Below are 26293 nucleotides of genomic sequence, written 5' to 3' on the forward strand. Positions count from 1 at the left end.
CTGGTGCCGGGGGCGGGAGCAGCGGCCGGAGAGTCGAGTTGTGCAGCCGGAGCTGGAGCCCACAGCCGCCTCTCTGCGCTCGCCCCTACTCTCGCTCCCTCCGTCCCTCCTCCTCCTCCTCCTTCCCTCCGGCTGCCGCCGTGATGGGCTTCGGGAGCCGGCTGGCCCAGCTGGGAGCCCTGTTTCTGCTGCTGCGGCCGAAGCCACTGTCCGAAGCGATGGTGCCCCGGGTCAGCCTGCCTTACGGTGAGTGGGGCCGCTAGCACGCACCCGGGAGGTGCAACCTGCGGTAGGAAGGGAGAAGGGGGAGCTGGCAGGGGTCCTGGCGGGGGAAGGGGAGGGGAGGGGAGAGAAGAGAGAAAGAAAGAAAGAAAGAAATGGGAGGGGGATCCGGTGACAAAGAGGGAAGGAGAAAGAATGGGAGGGGGATGCTCTCGGCGAGCTGTGAATGCTGGGGGAATTTGGGACACCCTGGAGCTTTTCCTTCCACCTCCAGGCTCAGAGGTGCAGCAGGGTTGACCGACCCCCAGCCCCTACCAAGCCTTTGCGTGTTTGGTTTCTTTTCTTTTTCTTGGTCCGTGGAACTCTTCCCCTGGTCCCTCAGCAGCTCTCTTCCCCACCCCCACCTCCTCTTGCCTCTCGAATTTGATTTCTTTGAGAGCCAGTCGGTGCTGCTTGTAGTCCTTAGCCGTCTACCTCCCCCCACCTCCTTTCTCTTTGATGATGACCAGAGCCCTTGCCCTGCAGCTGGGCCCTGAGCCGGGCCCCAGGGGGGTGGGGAGAAAGGGGCCCAGCCAGTCCGAGTCACATAAACACTGGGGCTCTGGTATTCCAGGCAAGTTGTAGCACAGCCCAAGGAGCCGCAGCTAAGCACGGGGCTTCCCCACCCCTTCCAATGGAGGTGCTGGGCACAGTCCCACTTAGTCCTTCCCAGTCCCTGCCTCCTCGCTGCTCTTCCAAACCCCTTCTGCCGACCCTCTGCTTTCTCCAAGACCTCCAGGTTTGCTGACTTCCAACATCTCTGAAATAGCCTTTATCTGCATCTCATTCTCACTGAACAGATTCTCCAAAAAAGGGATGTGGGAGAGTGGGGGTGGGGAGGGCTTGCAGGAACAAGGGAGAATAAAGATCCCGGTGGGATGGAAGAGTCTGGGCTTTAGCGGCTGGGTTTAGACCTCAAGTCCCTGGGAATTCTCCCCTCCTCCCCATCCCTCTCCCAAATTCCCCAAATCAACATACCTACAGATTGCCATTTTCAAATGCAAGTCTAGGAACAATGATCCTACCAGGATCATCTAACGGTACTCTGTGACATCCACTATGGCTCTTTTCCCTTTCTCTCATGGCTCCATCCCCTGCTCTGCTCCCCACCCCACCATGGCTTCAGATTCCCTCCCTCTTCCTTTCTCCTCCATGAAGCAGAGGTAAAAATCATTCCTTCCATACCTAATGCCCAGGGTTGATCTGAGGGTCAGGTTAGATATGTAAGTAAAAGCATTTTGGAAAGATAAAGGATTCTACAAAATGTAAGGTATGATTATTGTTATTATTGTAAGAAGATGTATAACCCACATGTATTTCCACACCTCTTTTCCACCCACACAGGTTGTGGGTGGTTTTCCAACCACATACAACTATAGGGCAATACTATCATTCTGTGAGAACAGAGACTTGTGTCTTTTAACACGTTGTGTTAGTGCCTAGCACCTCGGGGTGCTTGATGAATGTTACATGGATAGATAACTGATTTGGGAGAACAACTGGGCCCCATTTGTGGATCTGTCACAGTTGGCTCAGGGAACCTCCATTCTCATCTTCATTAAAAAGTACTTAGCATTCTCACCTTACCCCATCTCAGCACAGTATCATGCTAGACCCTCTGTGTTTTTATTTCCATAGAATGATTTAGATTCTCTAACAGAGAAAACAAATTTGCTGTTTTCCTGCTTCCCTCTGGGTTAGGAAGAAGGGTGAGAGAGTTGGGACTATGAGAAAATAAGATGATGTCTGGAAACCTCTTTGAGAGTCCCTGATGAAAGGAACTGTAGAATTTAGAGCGTTGTTATTATTATATAGATGGTTGCTTCTGAACCATGCCCACCTCCACAAGCTGCTTGTGAGCACATGTTTACACACAACAGAACACACCTCCACAAAGTGGCTCATAAACACATTTATGGCTAATTGTATAGGCCTTCCCAGGCCATTGGTGCACATATTTACCCACAGGCACAGGTACACATATTTACTCTTTGGGTGAATGTGTATATGTGTGTGTGAAAAAAAATCTCATACTTATAATTCATATTTATATGACAATTTAGGGCTTATGAAGTACTTTTCTCACAACACCCCTAAGAGGTAGGTTGTGCAAGTTTATCCCTATTTTACAAATGAGGGAACCTCCTAGTCCAGTTGCATCATTTCGTGGATATAGGGTATAAAATAGAGGGCCAGAGAGTTTAATTGACTTCCTCAAGGTCACACAGCTCACAAGTGGCAGAATCAGATTTGGACATCAATTCCCAACCTCCAAAGCCACCACTCTTTCAGTTCCCAAAGCTAGTAAATGTGAGAGCTGGGATCAAAACCAGGCCTTCCAACTTCTAAGTCCAATAGCATGGGATTTATGGACCCCTCTGGAAGTCTGGTGAAACCTATAGATGGACTCCTCAGAATAATAATTTTAAATTATTAAAGAAAAGGCTAAATTTTAGTTAAAAGTTAGTGAAAATAAAGTTGTATTTTTTCCCCATCCAAGTTTACTTGACCCCCTAAGTCCTTCAGGTTAAGAATCCTTACATTACAGCCTCCCATGTGCCAGCATGAGATTTCACATTCTTTCAGGTTGCCCCTACACCCATGTTGGCACAGCCTTCTTTGCCATTACCGATTGTTTCTGTCTAGTCACTTTGCTTTTCATCTTTTCTTTTCATATATTCAGCCTCTAATAGAAGGAGGCGGTCCCCATGGGAGGCTGCCCAGGCGACAGAATAGTCTTACCCCTGGAGTGTTGCCTCAGGCCATTTCCTGCTTTTTCCCTTGGGGGCTTGTTAGATGTTCCTGGCAGAGGATCTGCCCTTGGAGCCTATGGCCACTGTGGACTGCTTGGCACAATGATATAGTTTCCCTCCCTCGTGGAACAGGGACAGAGATATGGAGAGTTGGAATATGGCTTAAATACTACTGTCTTAATTCTGTACCCTCTTTCACCCTCACCACCCTTAAATGACCTCTGAGATCCCAGGGCATCCAAATGACTGAATTGTGGGCTTCATTTTTTATCTCAAACAAAAGCACCATGCAGTGAAGAGAAAGATCATTGCCATCTTTGATGATGGCCCTGTCTAATCCCACATCTGCTTGGGACCCCTCATGCTTGGCACCAGGAGTAGGGCTATGGACGTTTTTGTTCCTATTCATGGCCTGCCTGCTCCTTATGGTTCTCACACAGTGACTCCAGTAAATGGGGAAGGAAGACCACAGACAGACTTGGGAGGGGCTCTACCACAGTAGGGACTGTAGGTCATGACTGGCCAAGTGAGGGCCTCTTAGCTGGTGAAATAATTTGCCTTGTTGAATGGAAATGCTTCCAGGATTTCTTTGGAATTTTGAGTTCTCTTTTATTGGAAACAGAATATTCCTTGCGTTTGTAATTTCTAGCTTCAGGAATTAAACTGTTCTCCAGAGCTTAAAGACCAGGAGTGATGCCTGACTGAAAATGGTGACACAGACCAGTTGGACCTCAGGATCCTGTCAGAGCAAGCCTCTACAATGCTTCTTTGGCTTTCACATGTTTTATTAGGGCTACTTGTTTACATAATTAAAGTGAGTTATTAATTTCCAGCTGCCAGACTGAATGGAACTCAGTAATTTTAGAACTGACATTTACCAGCTGTGTGACATTGGACAAAACACCCTCTCTGAGCCTCAGTTCTTCTTCTGTTGGAATAAGGAATTGGACTAGATGGTTTCTGAGGTCACTTCTTGCTCTAGATTATGATTAGGAAAACAGGGAGTGTAGAGTGCTGCACTTGTATTTAGCAGAAGGAAGCTGCCACTAAGCTTGATGTCAATGTCATTGAGTGGTGAATTGTTGGTCCTTCCCAGGCTAGCTTCCTATTTCTCTTCTGGTGAGTGGAACTTATTGTTTACAAGTTTTGTCTTATGAGTCTATTCCTTCATTTCAGTGGCTGCCAGATACCTTTGCTCCCTTTTCACCCATGATTCAGAGGTATCTTCATGGAAGCCCTGATACCCACCTTTCTTTAGGTGGTCATAATCCAACTTACCTTTCTCTAGTGAAATTTCCTGCCTTTTGTGCCTCAATTTTATAAGAAATTGCTCAAAAGATATGTCTAGATCATAGGAAAATTCTTAAGAGGGGCCTCATTCTCCCTGTTCTCAGGAGCCTTGACTGTGGTGGTGTCCGGAAATTCAGAGAAAGTAAGCGGAAGTTAATGAACCACAACAGTAGTCTTTCACTTTCTGGGTTCTATGCCTTACCTCACCTTCCACTCCTTACCTCTCTTGTTCCTTATAGTTCCCATCCTGTCTACATTATAACCCATATATGCTAAATGTTGAAATGCCAGCAACTCCTGTGCTATATTTGCAAAATGTGGCCTTTTGGGCACACACCCTCAACACACCAGAAGCAGGTGACAGGTTGCCTGACTGTAAGGTGTCTGTGGCTCAAGTAGAAAGCTGGGCTTAGGGGAATCTCCTCAGCCTCTCTGTCTAATATTACCTTCTTTGCAGAAGCCTGGGCAGTTAGGTGGTGCAGTGGTTATAACACTGGACCTGGATCCAGGAAGACCTGAGTTCAAATTTGATCTCACACACTTACCAGCCTGTGACCCTAGGCAAGTCACTTAACCTCCTGGGTCAGTTTCCTCATCTGCAAAATGGGGATAATAATAGTCCCTACCTCATAGAGTTATTGTAAGGATCAAATGAGAAAATAAACACCAAGAGGTTTGCAAATTTTAAAGTGCTTTTAAATGCTGGCTATTATTATTAAGCTATTTCTACATTAGAGCAGAGTCCGAACTGGTAAGATGGCAGTAAGAATGAATCATCATTTCAGTAGGAAGTGCGGAAGGACTTAAGGTCACCCCATCCCAACTAAAGGCTAGGAGCAACCTTTGAGTGATAGAACTCCTCCCCCGGGCCAGGACTAATGGATTTCTCTGATAATGCACTTTCAAAGACTTTGTTTTTAGCTGAGAGTATTTACCTCTCCCTTGGAGAAGATGATGTCAGAACTGAAAAGTGTATTCTGTATTAGAAAGTATTTCTACATTTTTACTTGCATTTCTCCTTTTTTACTGGTTTTCTAAGGCCTTCTGTTCCCAGATAGTGCTTACCAATTCCACTTGGTCATCCTCATACATCTCTGTGATCATTCCTAAGTCCTTTTTTCCCCCCTGCTTTCTTTCCATGTGTATTTTGTTTCTCTGGGGAGCAGAGATAGACCTTGAAAATCATGCTTTGATGGGATGCTTGTAGGTCCTGGACAGAAGAAGGACAAGATACTCTTGGCCTGTGTTGTTCTCAGGTCTCATTAGCTTTTCCTCTCCTAACCCTTTGGCAGAGTCTAATTGATTTTCTTGAAATATTACCTTCCTGCCTCTGAGTTTTTCTCTAGAAAATTCACTATTGAGATTGTTTATATTTCCACATTTCTTAGCTTTGTGTTTGATTCTCTTTTGGACACTCTCTGAAAACTCCCATATGAGTATCATTGGCCTACGGCAAAAACAGGACTTTAGACCCTATATGTGATAGACTTCAGAAAAATCCTTTGTGCCTTGACAATATTCTTTCAGAGTTCAACCAGCTAGGAAAAGGATTCTTAACTTTTTTGGTTTTGTGGACCCCTTTGGCAGTCTGGTGAAACCAATGGATCCTTTCCCAGATTAATGTTTTAAAATGCATAAAATGAAATACATAGAATTACAAAGGAAATATTGAAATATAATAAAATAATAATCATAATTGCTAGGATTTATATACCACTTTAAGGTTTACAAAAGTGTTTTACTTTACCCTTACAAAAGCCCTGGGAAGTAGGTGCTGATTTTTTAAGAAGTTCACTGACCTCTGATTTCAGAAACATCTAGACCAGGAGGAAAGTTGGGAAAATGACTCTTTGCTCTGTCTTTGCAGTGTTCATATAAAAACCCCAACTCTGAGAGCGTAGTGAATTGGGGAAGGCAGGGTATTTGTATTATTTCTGGGATAGAAGACAGTGGTAGTAACAGGAAAAATGATAATGCTAATTATAATGAAAATAAATAATAAAAAAATTTAAAATAATAAATAGCTAGCATTTACATGAAGCTTTAAGATTTTACAAATATTATTTCATTTCATCCTCATAACCACCTGTAAGGTAGGTGTTAGTATTATCCCCATAGATATGAGGCCGACAGAAGTTAAAGTGACTTGCCTAAGGTCATACATTTCATAATAAATACATCTGAGGCCAGTTTTGAATTCAGGTTTTCTGGTCTCCAGGCGCAGCATTCAATCCATTGCACCAATTAGGTAACTTAAATATACTGATAATCCTAAAACTTTATTTTTAGTCATTTCATCCAGCCTTTCTTTGATTGGACCTTTTTTAACTCCTAAAAAGAGGTCAGACTAACTCATTTCCATTTTCCTCTCTTTGCCAGTGTTCTGTGGATATTGTTCACAAAGAAATAGACAGAAGACTTCCATAGAGGGCAGATGAGAGGAAGCTAAGGGGTTGGCTAATTTTACTCAGACCTTGCATAATTGAGAATTTGCTGTTATTTACATTTATTAAGGTCAACCTCATGTTGAATACTGTAAGGACAGGGACTAAAGATAGTTCCCACCCAAAGATGCTCAGTCTAAAAACGGATTGAAATGCAGTCTTAGCAAACCTGCTTTGGAATAGTGTGGAACTACCTGGCCGAAATGTGTGGGGTACTTGACAAATTTCGTAATGTTGAATCACTCCCACTCACTCACAGTAGGCCTATTTTTGGTTAAGCATTTGGAAATGAGAAGAAAGATAGACCAAAGAGTCATTTTCTTAACTTTCCTCCTAATCTAATTGTTATGAAATCAGAGGTCAGTGAATTAAAAAAAAAAAATCAGCACCTATTTCCCAGGGTTGTTGTGAGAATAAAGTAAAACACTTTTGCAAATCTTAAAATGCTAAATAAATTCTAGCAATCACTATTATTATTCTACTGTTTAAATTTGGAAGGATGATGGGGAGCCTTTTGTCCAACCCCTTCATTTTACAGATGAAGAAACTGAAGCTCAGAGAAGTTGAGTTACTTACTAAAAGTAATACAGGTAAATGACAAAGCTAGGATTTGAATCCAGCTCCTTCAGATCTGTATCCAGAGTTCTCTTCACAGAGACAGGAGAGAGGTAGAATTAAGTAATGATAGTCTTCTACCATTAGCAGAATAGGCTAAACTTGTTGTGTTTTCTTTTGTATTAGTTTGGATACATGCTCATATATTCACTACATGCCCCTGCTTTACCCTAGAGCCCACACTCAGCAGGCAAAGCTTTTGTGCCAGGCCTCTGAGCTTGGGAATCCATGGATTTTGAGGAAAGAGGGCAGTGCCTCATAGAAACACATTTTCATGAGGACTGAGGTCTCTGCTTTTTCCCTGAATTCTATGCTGACCTTCTAGGCATCCAGGAAGCAAATACTGACCACAGCTCCTGCTTGGAGCATTTACTTTTGGCCCACTCTGGCCACCTCAGACCCCCATACCTTACAGATACACCTGGCCTGAGGGAGAGGGACAAGTCCTCTTGCATTTTTAGTGTCCTTTTGGCTATTGTTCTGCAACTTAGCACGCAGAGGGTTTTTGGAGCCAAAGGTCTCCCTCCAGGGAGCACAACCTCTGGGGATTACACTCTTCTGGGCTTGACCCTAAGGACTGCAACTGAGAGTGCCTGTGGCCTCTCGCCCAAAGGGACAACCTGATGTTTTGAGGTAAGGGTGGTGTGCTGCCCTAGCCTGGAGAGAAGAGGTGGACCCAGATTCAGCTTCCCTGGGCCCTTCCCTGCCCTAGCTGACTTGGGTGGTGCTGACAAGAGGAAGTGCATCCTGAATACTGACTGGCCCCAATTCACTGCTGAGTCAGCATTCACCTCCCTGCCCGAGGGATGAGAGCACAAGGTAATCTGTAACTTGGTATAAAGTTACTAGGGGAAAGGAGCTTGAGATTACTAGCAGAAGCATCTTCAGAGAGTCAGGTTTGGGATTGAGGCACTAGCTCCAGAGACTTCTGGAGCTAACATTCTGGGGCATACCCCTCTCACTTCCCCCTAGGCCCACAGGGTTGATTAGCTTTTTTAATGTCACAGACTTTTTGGTAACTGGTGAAGACTATGGACCCCTACCTTCTCAAGAATGATGTTTTAAAATGCATAAAATGAAATATGTCAGATCACAAAGGAAACTAACCACACTGAAATATAATTATCTAAACACTGAAGCAAAAACCAAGTTTTCTACTACAGGGTAAGAACCTTTGCCCTAGGGTGTAGCTGAAGGGAAGTGCCAGAAAAGACTTTCTGTGCTCCACCATTCTTAAAGATAGCTTTTAATATTTAACCAAGTTTCTTGCTGAGACAAGAAGTGTTTGTGGGGGAGGGAGGATTTGGGCCTTTCTGCTGAGGAGAGAAGGGAGCAATGGCCTGAGACTGGGGAGGAAGGGGAAGGGGAGGGCAGGACTCTGAGTCACTGTTCTGCTTTGGGTGGGGACAGCACTGAGCCCTGTTCTTGTCTCACCTCAGAGAGCTCCACGTTTCCACCTGAGTCACTAGGATTGGGAGAAACTTTAGGTGAGGCTGGGAGCTGGGCAAATAATGCATCATTTCCTGCTGATACAGTCCCAGACCCCCTAGGGTGGGGGAGCAGGAGATGGGAACACTGGTTCCTCTTCCTTATGTCAGCTTCACCCATCCTGAAAAGCCAGCTGATTCGTTTCTAGTGTAGCAAGAAAAGACCTCCTTTATCCTCATCTTATACTAGGGTCTAAGGTCCCAGGAAAATTCTATGACTGGGCTCTCTGGATATAAGCCCAGCCAGGCCAGGCTTTGGGTCTTCCTGCTTGGCTGCATTCTCAAGATAAGATGTTAGTTTTGCTCTGGACCTAGGCTGAGTTAATTGTTAATAATCACAACAGTGATTAGTAGATGGATGGAGCACAGAACTTGGGAGTCAGGAAGATCTAGGTCTGAAACCCACCTCAGACTTTCATTATCTATGTGTGTCTCTGGCCAAGTCATTTAACCTCTCAGAGCCTTGGTTTCCTCATCTGTAAAATGGGCATAATAATATCTATAACACTTCACAAGGTTTCTGTGAGAATCAAATGAGTTAATATAGGATATCCCAAAAGTCTTGGTTCAATTAATAGCTTTAAAACTATACCAAGACTTTGGGACATCATGTATGTATGTGTGTGTATGTGTGTATATGTATGTATGTGGTGTCATATTATACATTTGGGACACCATGTATACACAGACATACAACACATATATGTATGTGTGTATACTGCTTTGCAAACCTCTCCATGTTCTCCACCTATAAAGTGCGTTCCCTAAAGTCAGTTATTATTTCAGTCAATCATTCAAAAAGCCTTTATTAAGTGCCTGCCATGCGCTAGATGCTAAAGATACCATCACAATGAATCTTTAGTGCTTTACAATTTACAAAGCCTCTCTGTGCCCATTATCTCATCTGATCTTCATAGCCACTCTGTGAGATAGGTAATACAAGTCTCATTATCCCCATTTCACAGATGAGGGTAAGTGACTACTTAATCAAGTTAATAGAGAAAAGACCCTGGAGCTTTGGACTAGACCAATTATTGCTCTTTTTTTTCCCTACTTCTCCAGATTTACTCTGTTTTGTTCCCAGAGGAGGAAGTGAGGTCACCCAAGGAGGATGGATGGGCTTGGGCTTTTCTTGAGGGGAAAACTAAGATCCTTGGGCCACATGGGAACAAGATACTCAGATCTCACTGCTCCCCCCCCTTCTACTCTCCATTGTAAGTGGGAAAACTTGCTACAGCCTCAGGCAAACTCTGTTCTCAGGAGTTCTGGACAAACCCGTCTGAGATGTCAGGCTCTCAGGTCTCTATGTTTACAAGCCCCAGTAGGCGCAGAGACACTCTCTTATGATCCCCGAGGAAATAAGAGGTATACAGATATACTCACACAAGTGTAAAAACACATGCTTGTGAAGTACATGCAAGGAAAGACACACAGGTGTGTGTGCACACGTGCAAAAAACAATAAAGTCACATTGACGTGCATATACTTAATACAGATGAGAACTCATACAAGCAGAGACGTGTACTAAGGCGTAGGCACACACGCATGCAAGAACAGGTAGAGAGAGACATTTAACTGTAGTCACAGACCTGAGTATGGTCACAAAGGAGCAAATGTATTTGATGCCTGTTGTCTGTCCTAGGCCAACACATTCATATAGAAACACTCAGGCTGAGGAGAAGAGCATTGGATTTCTAATCAAAGGACCCAGGTTTGAATTATACTTTAGTCACTTATGGGTACAACCTTCTAGGCCTCTGTTTCTTCATATATTATTTGAAGAAATTGTATTCAATGGCCTCTAATAGTCCTACCAGCTTAAATCTACAGGGTGTTCCTAAAGTCTAGACACATAAGAAATCTCATTAACTATGCATATTTTCAAGAAATGACATGAATGAAATTTTTAGCTTTTTATTTAATTAGCATAAATTTTAGCCATGACAATTTCATATGTAATAAAAGCTTTCATTAGCTATTGGGGACTATTTTCCATATTAATGAGATTAATTTAATTTAATTAATAAATGAGATTTCCTATGTGTCTCCTATGTCTTCCTCTGAAATCTAATTTGTGCTAATTAAATAAAATGTTGAAAATTTCATTCATTTTATTTCTTGAAAATATGCATAATGAGATTTCCTGTGTATCCAGACTTTAGGAACACCCTGTATATGAGCTTATGAGTCTACTGACATGCATATTATATTTATGTGTGTTTGTATACATACATACACACATCATGTCACTGTTTGTGTTTGTATAATATATAGGGTCTTTGTTAGGTTTGCATCTTGCCTTGCTTTGTGATGTATGAGGCTTAGATACATTAGTTTCGGTCCTTGTCTAGTCTCCATGGGCCCAGGCAATGTGGCACTCTGGGTTCTTTTCTTCTGGGGCCAAGCAAAACAAGTGTAATCCATCTTCTTCTGTATGACATTCCTTAAAATACATGAAAACAGAAGCCACAGCCCCCCTCAGTCTTTTCTCTCCAGGCTAGACACTGGTGTTGGGACCACTGTGGGTGCCAGTCTGCTATTAGCCAGCTATGTGACTTTGAACAAGTGACTTAGACTCTCTTGGATGGGATTCCTCATTTGTAAGACTAGTTTGGGGGATGGGGTGGGTTGTAGCCCCAGCACCTTCTGAGTGATTACAGATGTGGTCATAGAATCAGATGGTTTTGGACCAAATGATCTCTAAATTTTCTATCTCTAAACCTCTTTAATTGTATAATTGATACATCTCAAACTGAGCCCTCCAAACATGGAAGGGTGGAGCTGAGCCTCTGGTGACCCTGGGCACTCACTGTGGCAGGTGCAGTAAAACCAAGATTCCTTCAGGGCTCTTTGGCATTGGAGTTTCCTGGTCAAACACTAGTCCTGCTCATCAGACATATCAGTGGTCATACACTGTTAAAATTTAAAATGTATGAGGAAATGAGAGGCCTTCTCTGGCTACCAGAATTCAGCTACAGGTAACTAAAGGAAAGTAGAGAACTGTGGGAGATTCTGGCCTTCTGAATTTAGGAGATGGGCAGGGATGGGGAAGGGGAGAAGAATCTTTTCTTTGACACCTGGAAACTTTGTGGTAAACTTTTGTGAGACGTCTTGGTTGGTTCGGTATAGCTTTCTTCCTTTAGGCAAATTACACCTGATAAACTGAAATAATTTCATATAGATATAGAGATATACATATACACACACACATATACATACATATACCCACATATGGTTGGAGGAAGCTGACTAACTTAGGAGAGAAAGTTGATTTAGTACAGGAAGTGAGAGCCCAGGAGCCTGGGTTCTCTTTCTGGCTTACCTTGGCCAGCTGCCTGAGTGACATTGAGCGATTCTCTATTCTCCTCTCTCAGGTCGTAGTTTCTCCCATGTGGCAATGACTGCCCCACCCCCTGAGTTTCTCTTCTATAACACTCAGTTTTACCCCCTAGAGGCATAACTAAAGATTTCCATGCTCAGTGGGAATTCTAAGAGCTTTGTTTTACCCACTTTTAAAGAATCAGACCATGAGAAAATAACAACTCGTGATTATACTGTAGCCCTTTAAGTTTGCTTAGTGATTGAGGAAAGTAGGGAAATATTTTATAGATAAGGAAACCGAGGCTTTGAGGAACTAGGTGTCTTGTTCAGGATTGCATAGCTAGCTAGTGAATATCTATCTATAGCAGAATTTAAATCGTTATCTTTTCTTATTTCAAGTCTAATGTTCTAGCTGTTACCCTTGCTACTTGTAAATACTCTCTTCTCTTTAAGACTAGGACAAATTATCAAACTCCTATACACTCAGGTTTCTTAAGGCCTGCAATGTGCAGAGCATTGTTGGGGGAGAAGGAAAGTAGAAAAGAAATAGAAGATGTGGTTATAGCTTTTAAAATGAAGACTGAGTCATAGTAACAGAGGAAAGGGCATGGTTATGGTGAGTGTCCTTCCATTGGTATACCTTGGGTAGATATACTTCATATCATCGTTATCTCTAACCAGCCCTTCCTGGAAAAGTGAAGGTGGAGTGGGGCAGGGAGCTCATTCCAAGAGTTGATAAGCTTGTGGTTCATAGTACAAACAGCTCATCAATAAAAAAACAATTAGACATCAACTAATTGGGAAAATTTTCCAAAGGTAGAGAGGCTAGATGGGGGAAAGCAGGGAAATAGCACTGGAAAATTACCACTAAGATCAGGAACTATGAAGTGACATCAGGAATGTGGAGTGGCCCCAAAATTCAGAAGGGCAATATTTCTGAGATGTGGCTTCTCCCAGAAAGTCTGGCTTCACTTCAGGTTCAATAGACACCATAGGGGTGGTTAGGTGGCACAGTGAATAGAGCACCAGCCCTCGAGTCTGGAGGACCTGAGTTCAAATCCGGCCCCAGACACTTAACACAAAAACTAGCCGTGTGACCTTGGGAAAGTCACTTAACCCCAAAAATGCAAAAAAAAAAAAAAAACCAAACCAAAAGACACTATGGAATCACTTAATCTCTCTCCATCCAAAATTGGCATCAATTTAGTGTCAAGGGTTTAGTGTCAAGTTAAAATTAAGATTGTAGGATCATAGATTTTAGAGCTGGGAAGCATCCTAGTGGCCTTCTAGTCTGACCTGTCATTGGTCATCCAGCCTTTGTTCAAGGTTCTCCAATGAAGGGGAACCCACTGCTTCCTAAGGCAGCTGTCACGTCCCCACTGAGGTTTTGCCAAGCTATAAGTCCCTAGATCCCTCAAATAATCTTCGAAGGGCCTGGACCCAAGATTCTTCACCATCCTTATTGCCTTCCTATGGATAATCTCCAGTTTATCACTGTTAAGTCTCCTTGCTATTCTAAGAACAAGACACAAGGATTTTCACTGGTTGTCCCCCGTGCTTGGCATGCTTTCCCTCTCCATCTTTGCTTCTTGACTTCAAGTCTCGGCTAAACTTCTTCTACAAGAAACCTTTCCTAACCCCCTTAATGCTAGTGCCTTTGCTCTGTAGGTCCTCTCTAGTTTTTCCTGTATGTTTTTGGTCCTATATAGTTGTTTTCATGTTGTCTCCTCCATTGGACTTTGAGCTCCTTGAGATCTGGGCAAGTCCTTTGCCTTTCTTTGTGTCCCTTGTGCTTAGCCCCATGCCTAATGCATAGTAGGTGCATTTGACTTGCCTTGCCTTGATTTCCTAAACCAGGGCCCCTGGGGCCTCAAGTTCCCCACCCCCATCCAAAAGTGAGGCACCTTAGAGCTGAGCATAGACTACAGATGTGGTGAGGTAGAGTATAGGCACTACCTCTGAGAAGCCGGCTCTGTCTTAATGCTTTTTCTCAAGGATATAGAGCTCCCAGAACATCGAATAGGGTCTTTCTTCTGGGTGGGGAAGGCAGGGTCTCAATATACATCAAGCCAGCTTCCATCGCTATGAACATTACACACGCCATCTTGCCTGTCTCTCTAGGTCATCAATCAGGAGTCCATTTTAGCAGCGTGTAAGTTAGACCCACTTTGTCTTCCCCAAACAGCTTGTATGTTGTTACTGTGCTGCTGTCCCAAAAGGCAGGTTATTTATGTTCATTACTGGTTAGTACGAGTCTTCTAACTTCCTTTTCTTTTCAAGGGATTTACTTAGTATTTTTTGTACAAATTATTTTTGTGCAAATTGTTTCAAATGTTTCCAGAAAAATATAGGTTGCAAGGAACATAACCCCCAGCATGATTTCTTGTGTACTGTATGTGTGACTCCATATTATTATTCTCCTCATAACCTCTCTTTTCCCCTAATCATTTTATTATGGATTTGGACTCTGACATTTCAAAAATTGTTCTCCAACTCTCTGGGCGGTAGACACTGGATGAATAGCCTTTGGCCAACCCCAAGTGATGGCAATGTTTCTCCCCCCAGGCTCCCAGGAGCGGACCATGTGGAGGTTTGAAGCAGAGGGCATCACCAACTACACATCCCTATTGCTGAGCAAAGATGGAAAAACACTGTTTGTGGGTGCCCGGGAGGCCCTCTTTGCTCTCAGCAGCAGTAGCAGTTTCCTGCCCAGGGGGCCCTACCAGAAGGTGAGAGAGTCAGCGATCTGGGGGAGGGTGGACAGGGTGAAAGAAAAGAACAGGTGGGCAGGCTTATTGGACCTTAGGTCTTCTGGGACAGAATTTTTAACATACAGGAGGAGGAAGAAATGTTAATTGATGTTCTATGGAGTGGTTCCCTTTTTGCTGTTGTTCTGCTAACCTTTCAATCACAACAAAAAAAAAAATGGGTTGTGAACTCCCAGGGTGATTTAGTATAGTACTCATAATATTCTTTACAATAATTTACTGCTTAAGCTGCCATTAAAGCATTTTTAGCACAAACCTCTTGGACCATCATCACAAACCCCTAAGGGCTGGAGGACCACTAAATGGGAATCTTTATGCCATCTTTCCTCTTCCTTAGTATTAACCTTGTTCTTTTTTGGGGGGGAATCATCTAGCTGCTGTGGAATGCTGACCCAGAGAAGAAGCGCCAGTGTGTCTTTAAGGGAAAGGACTCACAGGTAAATGGGGATGGGATGGGGAGAGAAAGGTGCCTCCAGGTTGAGGAAGGAGCAGCAGATTGGGGGGGGGGGGATCCTCTTGGGAAATCAGTGCTGACTAATTCCTTTTCTGATCTGATATCAAGGGACTTTATTTTAAATATCCATTGACCTCTGCCCTAGACAACTGCAATGAGAAAGAAAGGGTAACTCAGAAGGGAATCTTCTCTTTTGGAGGGGAGTAAGCCTTATATCTGGTGATCATGATATTGGGCTGCTGAGAGACATGTGCAGCACATGTTGATTCATGACATTTCTGAGACCTTTGTTTTTGGCCAGAGCCCTGTAGTTTGTTGGGATGGGTTGAGGGTTGAGGACCCCGAAGGTGCTCCCTTGTAAAGACTGTGTTGCCCTGGAGAACTCCATATTCCCCCATCTTGGTCACTCCAGTGACATCCAGGCATCTAATTCAGTCTAAGAAGCCTGAGGCCACCCCAGGTTCATACACTCTTTTTCCCTGGGATCCCTAGAACTGACCGCTATAAATTATGATAGGACTCGGCAGTATTTGTATATGATGATGAAAGAGGAAATGAGGGGACAGGTGCGGGATGGTGATGTTTGTTTCTTCCTCCTAGAGGGACTGTCACAACTACATCAAGCTCCTCCAGCCATTCAACAGCAGCCACCTGTACACCTGTGGTACAGCCGCCTTCAGCCCAGTCTGTGCCTACATAGTAAGTGACGGCCCTGGCTACTCACTGCTTCCCTTCCTCAGGCCCCAGGAGAGCCGGCACAGCTCTCCAAGAGGCCAGAGTAACTAGAAAAGGCTGCCAAATGCTCCCAGCTCCAGGCATTCGTGGAGGAAGTTGTTTTTCAACTCTTTTTGAAAATACTAGGGAGAAGGATGACAAATCTGGGGCTGGAAGAGGCCTCAGAGTCGACCTACTCCAACCCCCTTATTTTACAGATTTCAGGAGGTTAAGTCACTGGCTCAGGGTCCTGTAGTAGTAAGCTTCTGAGGAGGGATTTGAACCCAGGTGCTCTATGGTGTACTCTGCTACTAGGTGGAACAGTGGATAGTACACTGGGCCTGGAAGACTGCATTTATCCCTTCCACATCTCGACTTTCTCCATTGTGGTTTTGATATATCATGGGTTGGCAAAGGAAATTAAATGGGAATTTTGTGGAAGTCACAGATGACATGTGAAAGCCAGCAGATTTCACAGAAAAAGTTTAGAAACTCAGAAATGCATAATAATAATAATAATATGCTGATATTTTATCTTTTAATGCTGTAAACACCCCATAAAAAAAGAAAAGAAAAAATTCTGACTTTTTCTCTGGTAGGAAGGGAAGACTAAAAAATTTTATGTGGACTTTCCAGATTGTGGGGGTGCCATGCCCCTAACCCCTGTGATGTGGAAGGGATACCTGTAGTTCAAATTTGACCTCAGACACTTCCTAACTGAGTGATCCTGGACAAGTCACTTAACCTCTGGTTTGTCTGTCCCCATTTCCCTTACTGTAAAATGAGGATCAGAATAGCGCCGACTTCCCAGAGTTGTCATGAAAATCAAATGAAGCACAGTGCTTGGCACATAGTTGAGGCTCGCTGGATAAATGCTTGTTTCCTGCCTTCTTTCCTTTAAGGAAAGTCTTCCGTGCACAGAATACTTGAGTTTCCTCATCTGTAAAATGAAGGGAATAGGCTAGAAAGATGATCTCCAATGCAGCCCCCAAATTCTAGGATTTGTCTAAGAATTGAGATATTATCTCCTCCACCCAAGTCCTCCCCTTATGCCTCATTGTGACATGTAGGTAGCACTGCGATCCTGAACACCAGTGCTGGTGGGACTTTGGAGACCCGCCAAGTTGGACAGGCTTTGATTATAGACTTAGTGGCAGGCTTTGTGTTGATTGCACAAAGATTGGCTTAGCTCAGTCCAGAAAAGGTCATCATCGAATGGGCTAAAACGGTAAGGGGTTTTTTAATCAGAGTAACTCCTGAAGATAACCCATTAATGATGGTGTGGAAGAGTGTGCTTGTTAACATCAGTGGAAGAAGGACTTCCCCCTTTGAGATCACAGATTCTAACATTTCTGCACTCTGAGAGTAACCTTTCAGTCATGATATATAGCTTGACTACTCATTCCTATACACACAAATTTGTCACACACACACACTCTCTAATTCACCTAATTTCCTCTATCATTTTAAAACAACAGCTAGCATTCATATAATGCTTTAAGGTACTCAGAATGCTTTTACATACATTATCTCACAGTCCTGTGAGGTGGATATCACCCCTGTTTTGCAAATGAGGAAACTGAGGCTAAAAGTCACTTGCCCATTGACAGCAAAGCACCTGAAACAAGATTTGAGCTCCGGTCTTCCTAATTCCCAAGTCTAGCACTTCCCACAGTCCCACCCAGATATTGCTGTAGTCACCTATTTTTCTATGTCACACATACATATCACAGGCCTCTTTCTTTTCCCACACTGACATGTATTCATATATACATCTCTTTCACCTTTAAAAATTTCTTTTATTATGAGCATAATACATTATCAATTAATGCAATCATTTCAATATACAAATAATAGAATAAAGGATTATATTTGAACCCACAGACTTCGAAATTTACAAAATCAAATCTTTTTTTTTTTTGGTCTGAACCTTTGATTTCACTGGTTTAAGGAGCTCCCTGTTGAGCACGCTCCCTTTGTCAATACAGATTAGCAACTGTTCCATAATGTACAGTCTTTGTTGCCTAGGGCACTGTGAGATGCAATTAATCAGTTAATTAATAAACTTTTATTAGTTGCCTACTATGTGCCAGGACAGCTAGATGGTACAGTGTATAGGGCAACCAGTCAGGAAAACTCATCGTTTTTTTCTAATTTATTTATTTTTAGTTGTCAACATTCACTTCCATAAGTTTTAAATTTTCTCCCCTTTCCTCCTGAAGACAGCATGCAATCTGATATGGCTGTACACATTCCTATTAAATACATTTTCACATTAGTCATGTTGCATAGAAGAATTATAATGAATGGGAGAACCATGAGAATGAAAAAAAAGTGAAACAAAATAAAGCAAAGAAGAAAATGAAGACTCATCTTCTCGAATTCAAATCTGGCTTCAAACACTTGATAGCTGGGTGATCCTGGGCAAGTCACTCAACCCTGTTTGCCTCAGTTTCCTCATCTGTAAAATGAGCTGGAGAAGGAAAAGTCAAACCACTCTAATATCTTTACCAAGAAAACCACAAACAGGGTTACAAAAAGTCAAACATGATTGAAAACGACCAACCAGCAACAAACCTCTGCCAGGCACTGTTTTAAGCAAAAGGGATTCAAAAAGAGGCAAAAGAGAGTCCCTGTCCTCAAAGGTCTCACCATCAAATGAGGGAGACAGCACACAAACAAATCATATACAGGAAAAAGAGGAAATAATTAACAGAGGATAGGCGCTGACCTAGAATTTAAGAGAGTCACTGATTTGCCCAGGGTCAAACAGCCAGTGTGTGTCAATTGTGAGATTGCACCCAAGTATTCCTGCCTCCAAAGCCCGGTTATCCAGCTGCTCTGATGAGCTGCCTCTTCTCATGACTTTCCCACATAAATCCAGCTTGTTCACAGACACCCTGGTTGACCCATTCCCCGCCTTGGCTGTTGTGGCCCCACTCCAAGGCTCTGAATGGTCCTATTTGTCCTCACCTTAGAACATTCAGAACTTTAGCTTGGAGCAGGATGGAGCGGGAAATGTCCTGCTGGAGGATGGGAAGGGCCGCTGTCCATTTGACCCCGAGTACAAGTCCACAGCCATCATGGTTGGTGAGTGCCTGGTATCCTCTGGGGGAGGGAAGGGGGCAGAGTATGCCTCCAGAGCTTTAGAAAGAAGGCACTTGGTTCCCTAGCACCTAGGGGGTTCAATGAAAACTTCTCTGAGGAAACTGCTGTGATGCACTTTCAGACGGGGCAGAGTCTGGACTTGGCTGAGGAGCTGGGGATAAGGCACATTCCTATCCTTTCTCTTCCCACTTCTTCCCTCCAGTCCCATTTTTGCCAATTCTAATTGATGCTTCTTTGTTCTGAGGACTATAGAACCATGGGACTTGCTGGAGAGTTTGTGGCACATGGTCAGACATGACCAAAGTGTTGCTTGGTTTTGCTTAACTGGACTGCTTTGTTACAAGGATGGGTTCTGTTGGCCAGGTGGGATGACAGTCAGAGGAGGGAAGTGATTGGGAAGTGATGGTGATGTTTAAAAAAAAAAAAAAAGGGAGCAATAAAATATTTTTTCTCAAGCTGTTGCTGTGTCTCCCTGGGGTTTGACTTCTCTGAGATCTGTTCTACTCCTATGTCTATAACTTTAATTCAGGGCATCTGGGCACCTAGGGGCCCCAACACTAAGATAGAATGAAACTTCAAGTTCCTTTCCCAGCCTCTACTCTGAAAAGGACAGATTCAGAGCCTCTAGGCTTGGAGGTCAGGCCCAGCAATGGGGGCTGCTCTGGGGCTGTTCCCATGGGAATGTTTCTCTTGGCAGATGGTAAGCTCTATGCCGGAACAGTCAGCAACTTCCAGGGGAATGAGCCAACTATCTCCCAGAGCCAGGGGAATCGCCTCACCCTCAAGACTGAGAACTCCCTCAACTGGCTTCAAGGTGAAGATTTTTCTCCTCCCCTTAACCCCCATCCAACCCCCATCCTTGAACCGTAGCCTTCAGGGCTAGTCCTGCCTGCCTGGACTTAATAGACTGCCCAGAGAGGGATGACTTGGGGTATTGGGGTCTAAACTGGAGGCTGAGAGAGGGAATGACAGCTGAGCCTGGTGACATGGGCCCAGCATGGGAGGACTGTGCCAGAAGACTTTCCCCAACCAGTGTGAATCTGGCAAGGTCCTTGAGAGTTGAGAGCAGATTCTTTCTCCTCGTGGGATTGATGCCATGGGGCTCCCCTTCTTCTCCATCCACTGACTCTCAGCCTTTTTCCATCCCATACAGACCCAGCCTTTGTGAGCTCCGCTTACATTCCTGAGAGCCTGGACAACCCACGGGGGGACGATGACAAAATCTACTTCTTCTTCAGCGAGACTGGCAAGGAGTTTGACTTCTTTGAGAACACAATTGTGTCCCGAATTGCCCGTGTGTGCAAGGTGAGGGCCAGCGACTAACAAACAAAAAAAAGAGTTTTCTTGGGGGCTTTCTTAAATCTGGGTCTCTCATTTGTCAAATTTATTTCTGTACCTATCATTATCACCCCCTTTTAGATGATAAATCCCTTGAGGGCAGCAGGGACTGTGTTTTTTATCTCAATCCCCAGTACCTAGCAGTGTCCTTCATGTAGTTACTTAATAAATTGGGCTGAAATGAAAGTCAGGAATGTCTGCGGGGGGATTCTGGGAGAGAAATGAACAGTCACAAGCCCTGAGGGCATGGCCTTTTCCACTTCTCCACAGGCAGGAATGTTTCTGGGTAACAACCTGTCAGCTCTCAGAGGCCTGGGGGTTCAGAGCCGGGGGTGGAGTGGGCTGCGTATGGACCTCTGTGCTGCTCCTCTCTTCAGAGACCCTCACGCAGGGTTGCTGCCTCCCCATGTGCCCTCACAAAGCCCAACCTGATTTTTCTCTTCTGACAGGGGGACCTGGGTGGGGAGAGAGTATTGCAGAGGCGTTGGACCTCTTTCTTGAAAGCCCAGTTGCTTTGCTCTCGGCCGTCTGATGGCTTCCCCTTCAATGTGCTCCAAGATGTCTTTGTGCTGAACCCCAACCCAAAGGCCTGGCAAGATACCCTCTTCTACGGAGTCTTCACTTCACAGTGGTATGTCCCAGTGGGAGTAGGAGCCTCATTCTTAACCCAGATGACCTTAAAACTGAAGAGCAGGGAAGAAAAAGCATTTGGACCTGCCGTTCAGTTAGGAGGAAACTAACCTGTGGGGTGAGAGGGAGGCCTTACCTACAGACACTTCCCTTGGACTCCTAGAGAGCCCTGAGGGGATCTTTGGTGACAATTCAGACATTATCTATCTCTATTGCAGGCATCAAGGAGCTGCAGGGGGCTCAGCCATATGTGTCTTCACCATGCAGGATGTGGAGAGTGCCTTCAATGGCCTCTACAAGGAAGTAAACCGAGAAACCCAGCAGTGGTATACAGTGATGGATTCACCAATACCCCGGCCAGGAGCGGTCTGTATTCCCCTACCCCACTTTGCCTTATTCTCAAAGCAGACCCTTATATGGCCTCTGTAAGAAAAGTAACAGCCACCCAGCCTTAGTTCATTTATTCCATTTCCAAAGTCAAAGATCCAAAACAATGCTTCCTCTCCACTCCCTCTCTGCAGGAGGCAGAGAAAGTTTTGAGAATATATGCATGTCATATTGCCTTCAAAAGAAAAATATGTGTATATATATATATATATATATATGTCTATACACATATATGTGTATGTGTATATATGTCTGCATGCACAATGTATACATGTATATGAACACATATATACTTACATCCTACATACATATATATAGTATCTATCAATATGTACATAGATTGATATATAGCTATAGCTATAATCTCCATGTTTGTGCATACAGTAATAGGCCTAAAAGAGATTTTGAGAGATCATATACCCATTAAAGTAATAGTTCTTTTTCCCATCCCTAATGGATGAGAATTTCCCTATATAGGAGTACTTTTTGAGTGTTAATCTTTCTTAAATATTCTTTTTTGCTTAAATTTTCCTTCTTTGCTGTTTTTTCTCCAGTGCATCACTAATAGCGCCCGGGAAAAGAGAATAAATTCCTCTTTGCAGCTCCCTGACCGTGTGCTTAACTTCCTCAAGGATCACTTTTTGATGGATAGGCAGGTCCGTAGCAACCCACTGCTGCTGCAGACTAGGGCCCGCTACCAGCGCCTTTCTGTGCATCGAGTCCCTGGCCTGCATCGTACTTATGATGTCCTCTTCCTGGGCACAAGTGAGTTTCCTGGACTTGGGGTTAAGGGAAGGGCCCTTGCTGAGGGTTGGCCGAGGAGTGGCACTTGCAGTGGGAATCCTTCCCCTAGGAAGAGGAGGTTGAGCCTCTCTCATCTTGCAGGTGATGGCCGACTACATAAAACTGTGAGCTCAAGGCAGAGGGTGCACATTATTGAGGAGATCCGGCTCTTCCCGCCTGACCACCCTGTACAGAACTTACTGTTGGATCCCCAAAGAGTGAGCAAGAATACAGTTAAGAGGAGGGAGGAGATATGTATGAGGCTCAGGGTTTTGCACTCTAGGATTAGGGGGAATATTGGGCCAACTTTTGTCCCCAACCCTGTCCTTGGACCACCACATATCCAGTCTATTTTTCTCTCCCTCATTCTTTGAATTGGAATGGAGAATTTAATGCCTGGTACCAAATCTGGACTATATAGAATCCAGGCATGTCCAGAAAAGGGACCTAAGGAACCTTAGGTTGGCAGTTCTACCATGTGGAACCTCAAATCTGATCCAAACTTTTACCCTACAAACCAGAGCTGGGTGGGTGCTGTGCATACAAAGACTGGTTCCTTGGTCAGGAAGCTGTCATTGGTAGCTTCTGATCACCTTTTATCTTGTTCAGGGACTACTGTATGCTTCCTCCTACTCGGCTGTGGTTCAGGTGTCTGTGGCTAACTGTAGCCTGTACACAAGTTGTGGGGAGTGCATCCTGTCCCGAGATCCCTACTGTGCCTGGAGTGGTACCAGCTGCAGGGACGTCAGGCACTACCAGCCAGAACTGGCCTCACAGTAAGAACTCTACTGCTGCTCCTCAGATTACCTCTCCCTCCTTTGCCCCTGGGCCATCAGCATCAGTTCTCCTCCCTACTGAATTCTTTCTTGAAGTGCCTGCCTCTAGGTCATGCTTAAGATGAAGGAGTGAAAGGGGAACAAATGGTACAGTATCCCACACCCTTTGCTCTGGGGACCTTGGAAAGCTGGCCCATGTTTCACCTGTCTCTTATTCCCCTACTTTTGCTCTGTAGGAAGCTGTGAAACTAATCCTATTAATGACTTTAACTAAAATAATAATAATACCAGCACTAAAATACTACCATGCCTGGCACCATGGTAATTATTATCTCATTTGACTCTCCTAACAACCCTGGAAGGTAGGTGCTATTATCATCTCTTTTACTGATGAAAAAAGCTGAGGCAGACAGGGGCTAAGTGACTTGCCCAGAGTCACACAGCTGGTGAGGCTGGATTTGGATTCAGGTCTTCCTGATTCCAGACCTGGCGCTCTGGCTGCTGCCCCACCTAGCTGCCCTCTGTTTATCTGCAAGCACAAGAATGTAGGACAGGCCGTCTCCCAGAGTCAGAGAGGGTGAAGCCCTCTGGTTTGCTGAACTCTGACGACTGGAGGGCCCGTTTTCCAGCTTTGCCGTTGACTTTGCACTTGTCCTCAGGCCATGGGTGCAGGACATTGAAGATGCCAATACTGAGCAACTCTGCAACAACTCTGCTTTCAGCCCCCGGTCTCCTGCATTATCAGGTAAGGCCTTCTGCTTCAGGAGGGGATAGGTGGAAGCAGTTGAGGCCACATTTGCTGCAGGAAGAGCTGTGAAAGGTTCATATCTCCTGCCTTTCCGCTTATTTCCAGAATGGTGGGACTATGCTTTCACACACAATGGCAGCACTTAGCTGCTACCCCCAAACAAAGGAGGTGGAAGGACAGACAGGTCTCTAGAGTGGCCCTCTGGTGGGTGGACAGACTCTGATTTTTTCTAACAAAGGCAGTCCCCAGCTTCTCAGGGGCAGAGCTGCCTTAGGCCCTAACGAACTTGGTGTGCCTTTGAACACCTGTTGTGTGTTTCCTTGGCAGATGAGACACCGTGCAAGCAAGTTCACTTCCTGCCCAACACTGTCAACACCCTGACCTGTCGACTGCTCTCCAACCTTGCATCCCGGCGCTGGCTACATAACAAGGTCCCCATCAACAACTCTGCCTCTTACCGTGTGCTGCCCAGTGGGGACCTGCTTTTGGTGGGCAGCCAGGATGGGCTGGGCTCTTTCCAGTGCTGGTCACTGGAGGAGAACTTTCAGCAGCTGGTGGCCAGCTACTGTGTGGAGGCTGAGGGCACAACAGATGGGGAGGAGGGTTCTATTGTACCCCTCATTATTAATACCTCCCGGGTGAGCTCACCTGCCAATGGGAAGGCTGCTTTGGTCCCTTACAAAACCTACTGGACCGAGTTCCTGCTGATGTGTGGCCTGTTTGGATTTGCTGTTGTCCTTCTTGCCCTCTTTTTCCTTTATCGACACCGGGATGGCATGAAGTTCTTCCTCAAACAGGGAGAGTGTGCCAGTGTACATCCTAGGACCCGCCCAGTGATGCTGCCTTCTGAAAATCGGTCCCTCAATGGAGGAGGCCCACCTAGTGCCCTGCCCGACCATAAAGGTTACCAGGCCCTTGCTGACAGCTCTCCAGGGCTCCGAGCTTTCACCGAATCAGAGAAGAGGCCACTCAGCATTCAGGACAGCTTTGTAGAGGTGTCTCCTCCGTGCCCACGGCCCCGGGTGCGGCTGGGCTCTGAGATCCGTGACTCTGTGGTATGAGCACAGGAGATGGGTAAAAGCTAACCCTGGCTCTAGGGACTATGACTCTATATAGAATGGCCAGCCCTACCTCTTTCATCAAACAGCACCCAGAATTCAAAGAATGGAGCTAGCTAGTGGGGCTGCTCCCTCCTACTTCCAATGGCAGTCTCTGGGGACCTGGACCAGGCAGAGAGAAGAGGATCATCAGCCTTATAGCACGCCTGTAAGGCCTCCTCCTCTCAGTCAGGAATGGAAAGAGAGGTGGTTTTGCTGGCCCTGGGTGGTCATCTTGGAGGCCCACACATTGAATCTACAACCAGAAGGAGACTAGAGGGGGTCCAGTTGTTCAGTGACCTCTCTCATTCATTCTCAGTCTTTGCTAAGAAACTGTTCTGACAGACTAGCTTTCCTGAGCCCTTCTGAAAACATTTTTCTTAAAAAAAAAAAAATGTGAAACAAGCGTGAGGGGTGAGTGGTGATCAAGAACTTTCCTTCGAGCCTTGTTCTGGAAGGGATTTAGTTCATGGGCTCCCCTCCCTTACACACAATTTCCATGGGGCATTTTGGAGGTACCAGGACAATATGACTGCCTGAGTCTGAAATCCATCTTCTTCAATGTGCCTCCTTTCAGTTCTCATGTTCTGCTGCCAAAGTCGGTCATTGCAGAGACCTAGAGCCATCCTGAGGTCCCCAAAGGAGTCTTGGGCTTGTTATGCCAAGGACCCCTGAGAGTAAGAAAGCCAAGCCAGGGCACACTTTCTCCCTATCCACAGAAAAATCAGGCTACAGACAACAGGAGGATTTCTATGTCACTGCCATACTCTGCCAAGCTGCAGGACTAGTAGAAGCCTCTCTACGTGTTCTCTTGGGCCCAAGAGGGCTGGTGTAAGGTTGGTGTCATCACTGTGTCAAGGGAGGAGAGCACATTCCATTTCTTATGGAGTTCATGTTGAACATCAAAAGACTAGACTTACTGTCTTCCCTTCCTGGTAATCTAAAAGAACCACTGTGTCCTCGCCCTTTGCCCTCTGACCCTTTTGGACTTCCTCCCACTTTCCATAAATGACTAACCTCCCTAAGCTTAATAATTCTCTGGTCCTTTGTGCTGTTTCTGCCCAAAGGGACACTGATACTGCCCAGTCAAAGGGCCATGAATCTATGTGGGTTTTGTATCTATTTTTTTTTTTATAAAATGCACTTTACTTTTTTAAAAAATAAAATCTGAAATTAAATTTTAGTCTATTGCAGTGTGCCTTTCCTCTCACACTGAATGCTGTTATTAAAAACTGGTTCTGACTGCCTTGGGCATGGAGAAAGCTTCAGGAGAAAAGCCCAATCCTACATCTTTCTCCATCCCTCTGTAAGCTAGGCCT

General features: G+C 44.7%; 1 protein-coding gene across 5 annotated transcripts in view; it reads left to right on the forward strand.

Annotated features, from left to right (window-relative positions):
* The window catches only part of SEMA4B (semaphorin 4B), a 38351-nt gene extending 12194 nt beyond the window's left edge, over nt 1–26157 (forward strand). For 2 of the 5 annotated variants that reach the window (XM_069098629.1, XM_069098630.1), the window contains exons 3-15: nt 14737–14900; nt 15314–15376; nt 15994–16092; nt 19086–19197; nt 19913–20029; nt 20369–20520; nt 21003–21184; nt 21402–21549; nt 22125–22335; nt 22456–22586; nt 22963–23129; nt 23789–23874; nt 24205–26157. In XM_069098629.1, the coding sequence (XP_068954730.1) occupies nt 14754–14900; nt 15314–15376; nt 15994–16092; nt 19086–19197; nt 19913–20029; nt 20369–20520; nt 21003–21184; nt 21402–21549; nt 22125–22335; nt 22456–22586; nt 22963–23129; nt 23789–23874; nt 24205–24938 (2349 nt within the window). In that variant the 5' untranslated portion in view covers nt 14737–14753 and the 3' untranslated portion in view covers nt 24939–26157. Of the gene's footprint in view, nt 1–6; nt 247–10176; nt 10562–14736; nt 14901–15313; nt 15377–15993; nt 16093–19085; nt 19198–19912; nt 20030–20368; nt 20521–21002; nt 21185–21401; nt 21550–22124; nt 22336–22455; nt 22587–22962; nt 23130–23788; nt 23875–24204 lie in introns of those variants that run through there. The other 3 variants (XM_069098627.1, XM_069098628.1, XM_069098632.1) reach the window with 3 other exon arrangements.
* Nucleotides 26158–26293: the final 136 nt, after the last annotated feature.

This window comes from Petaurus breviceps, unplaced genomic scaffold (assembly GCF_028583685.1).
Source record: "Petaurus breviceps papuanus isolate PSGF00001 unplaced genomic scaffold, PetGlider_PUasm1.0 37, whole genome shotgun sequence".
NCBI lineage: Eukaryota > Metazoa > Chordata > Mammalia > Diprotodontia > Petauridae > Petaurus > Petaurus breviceps.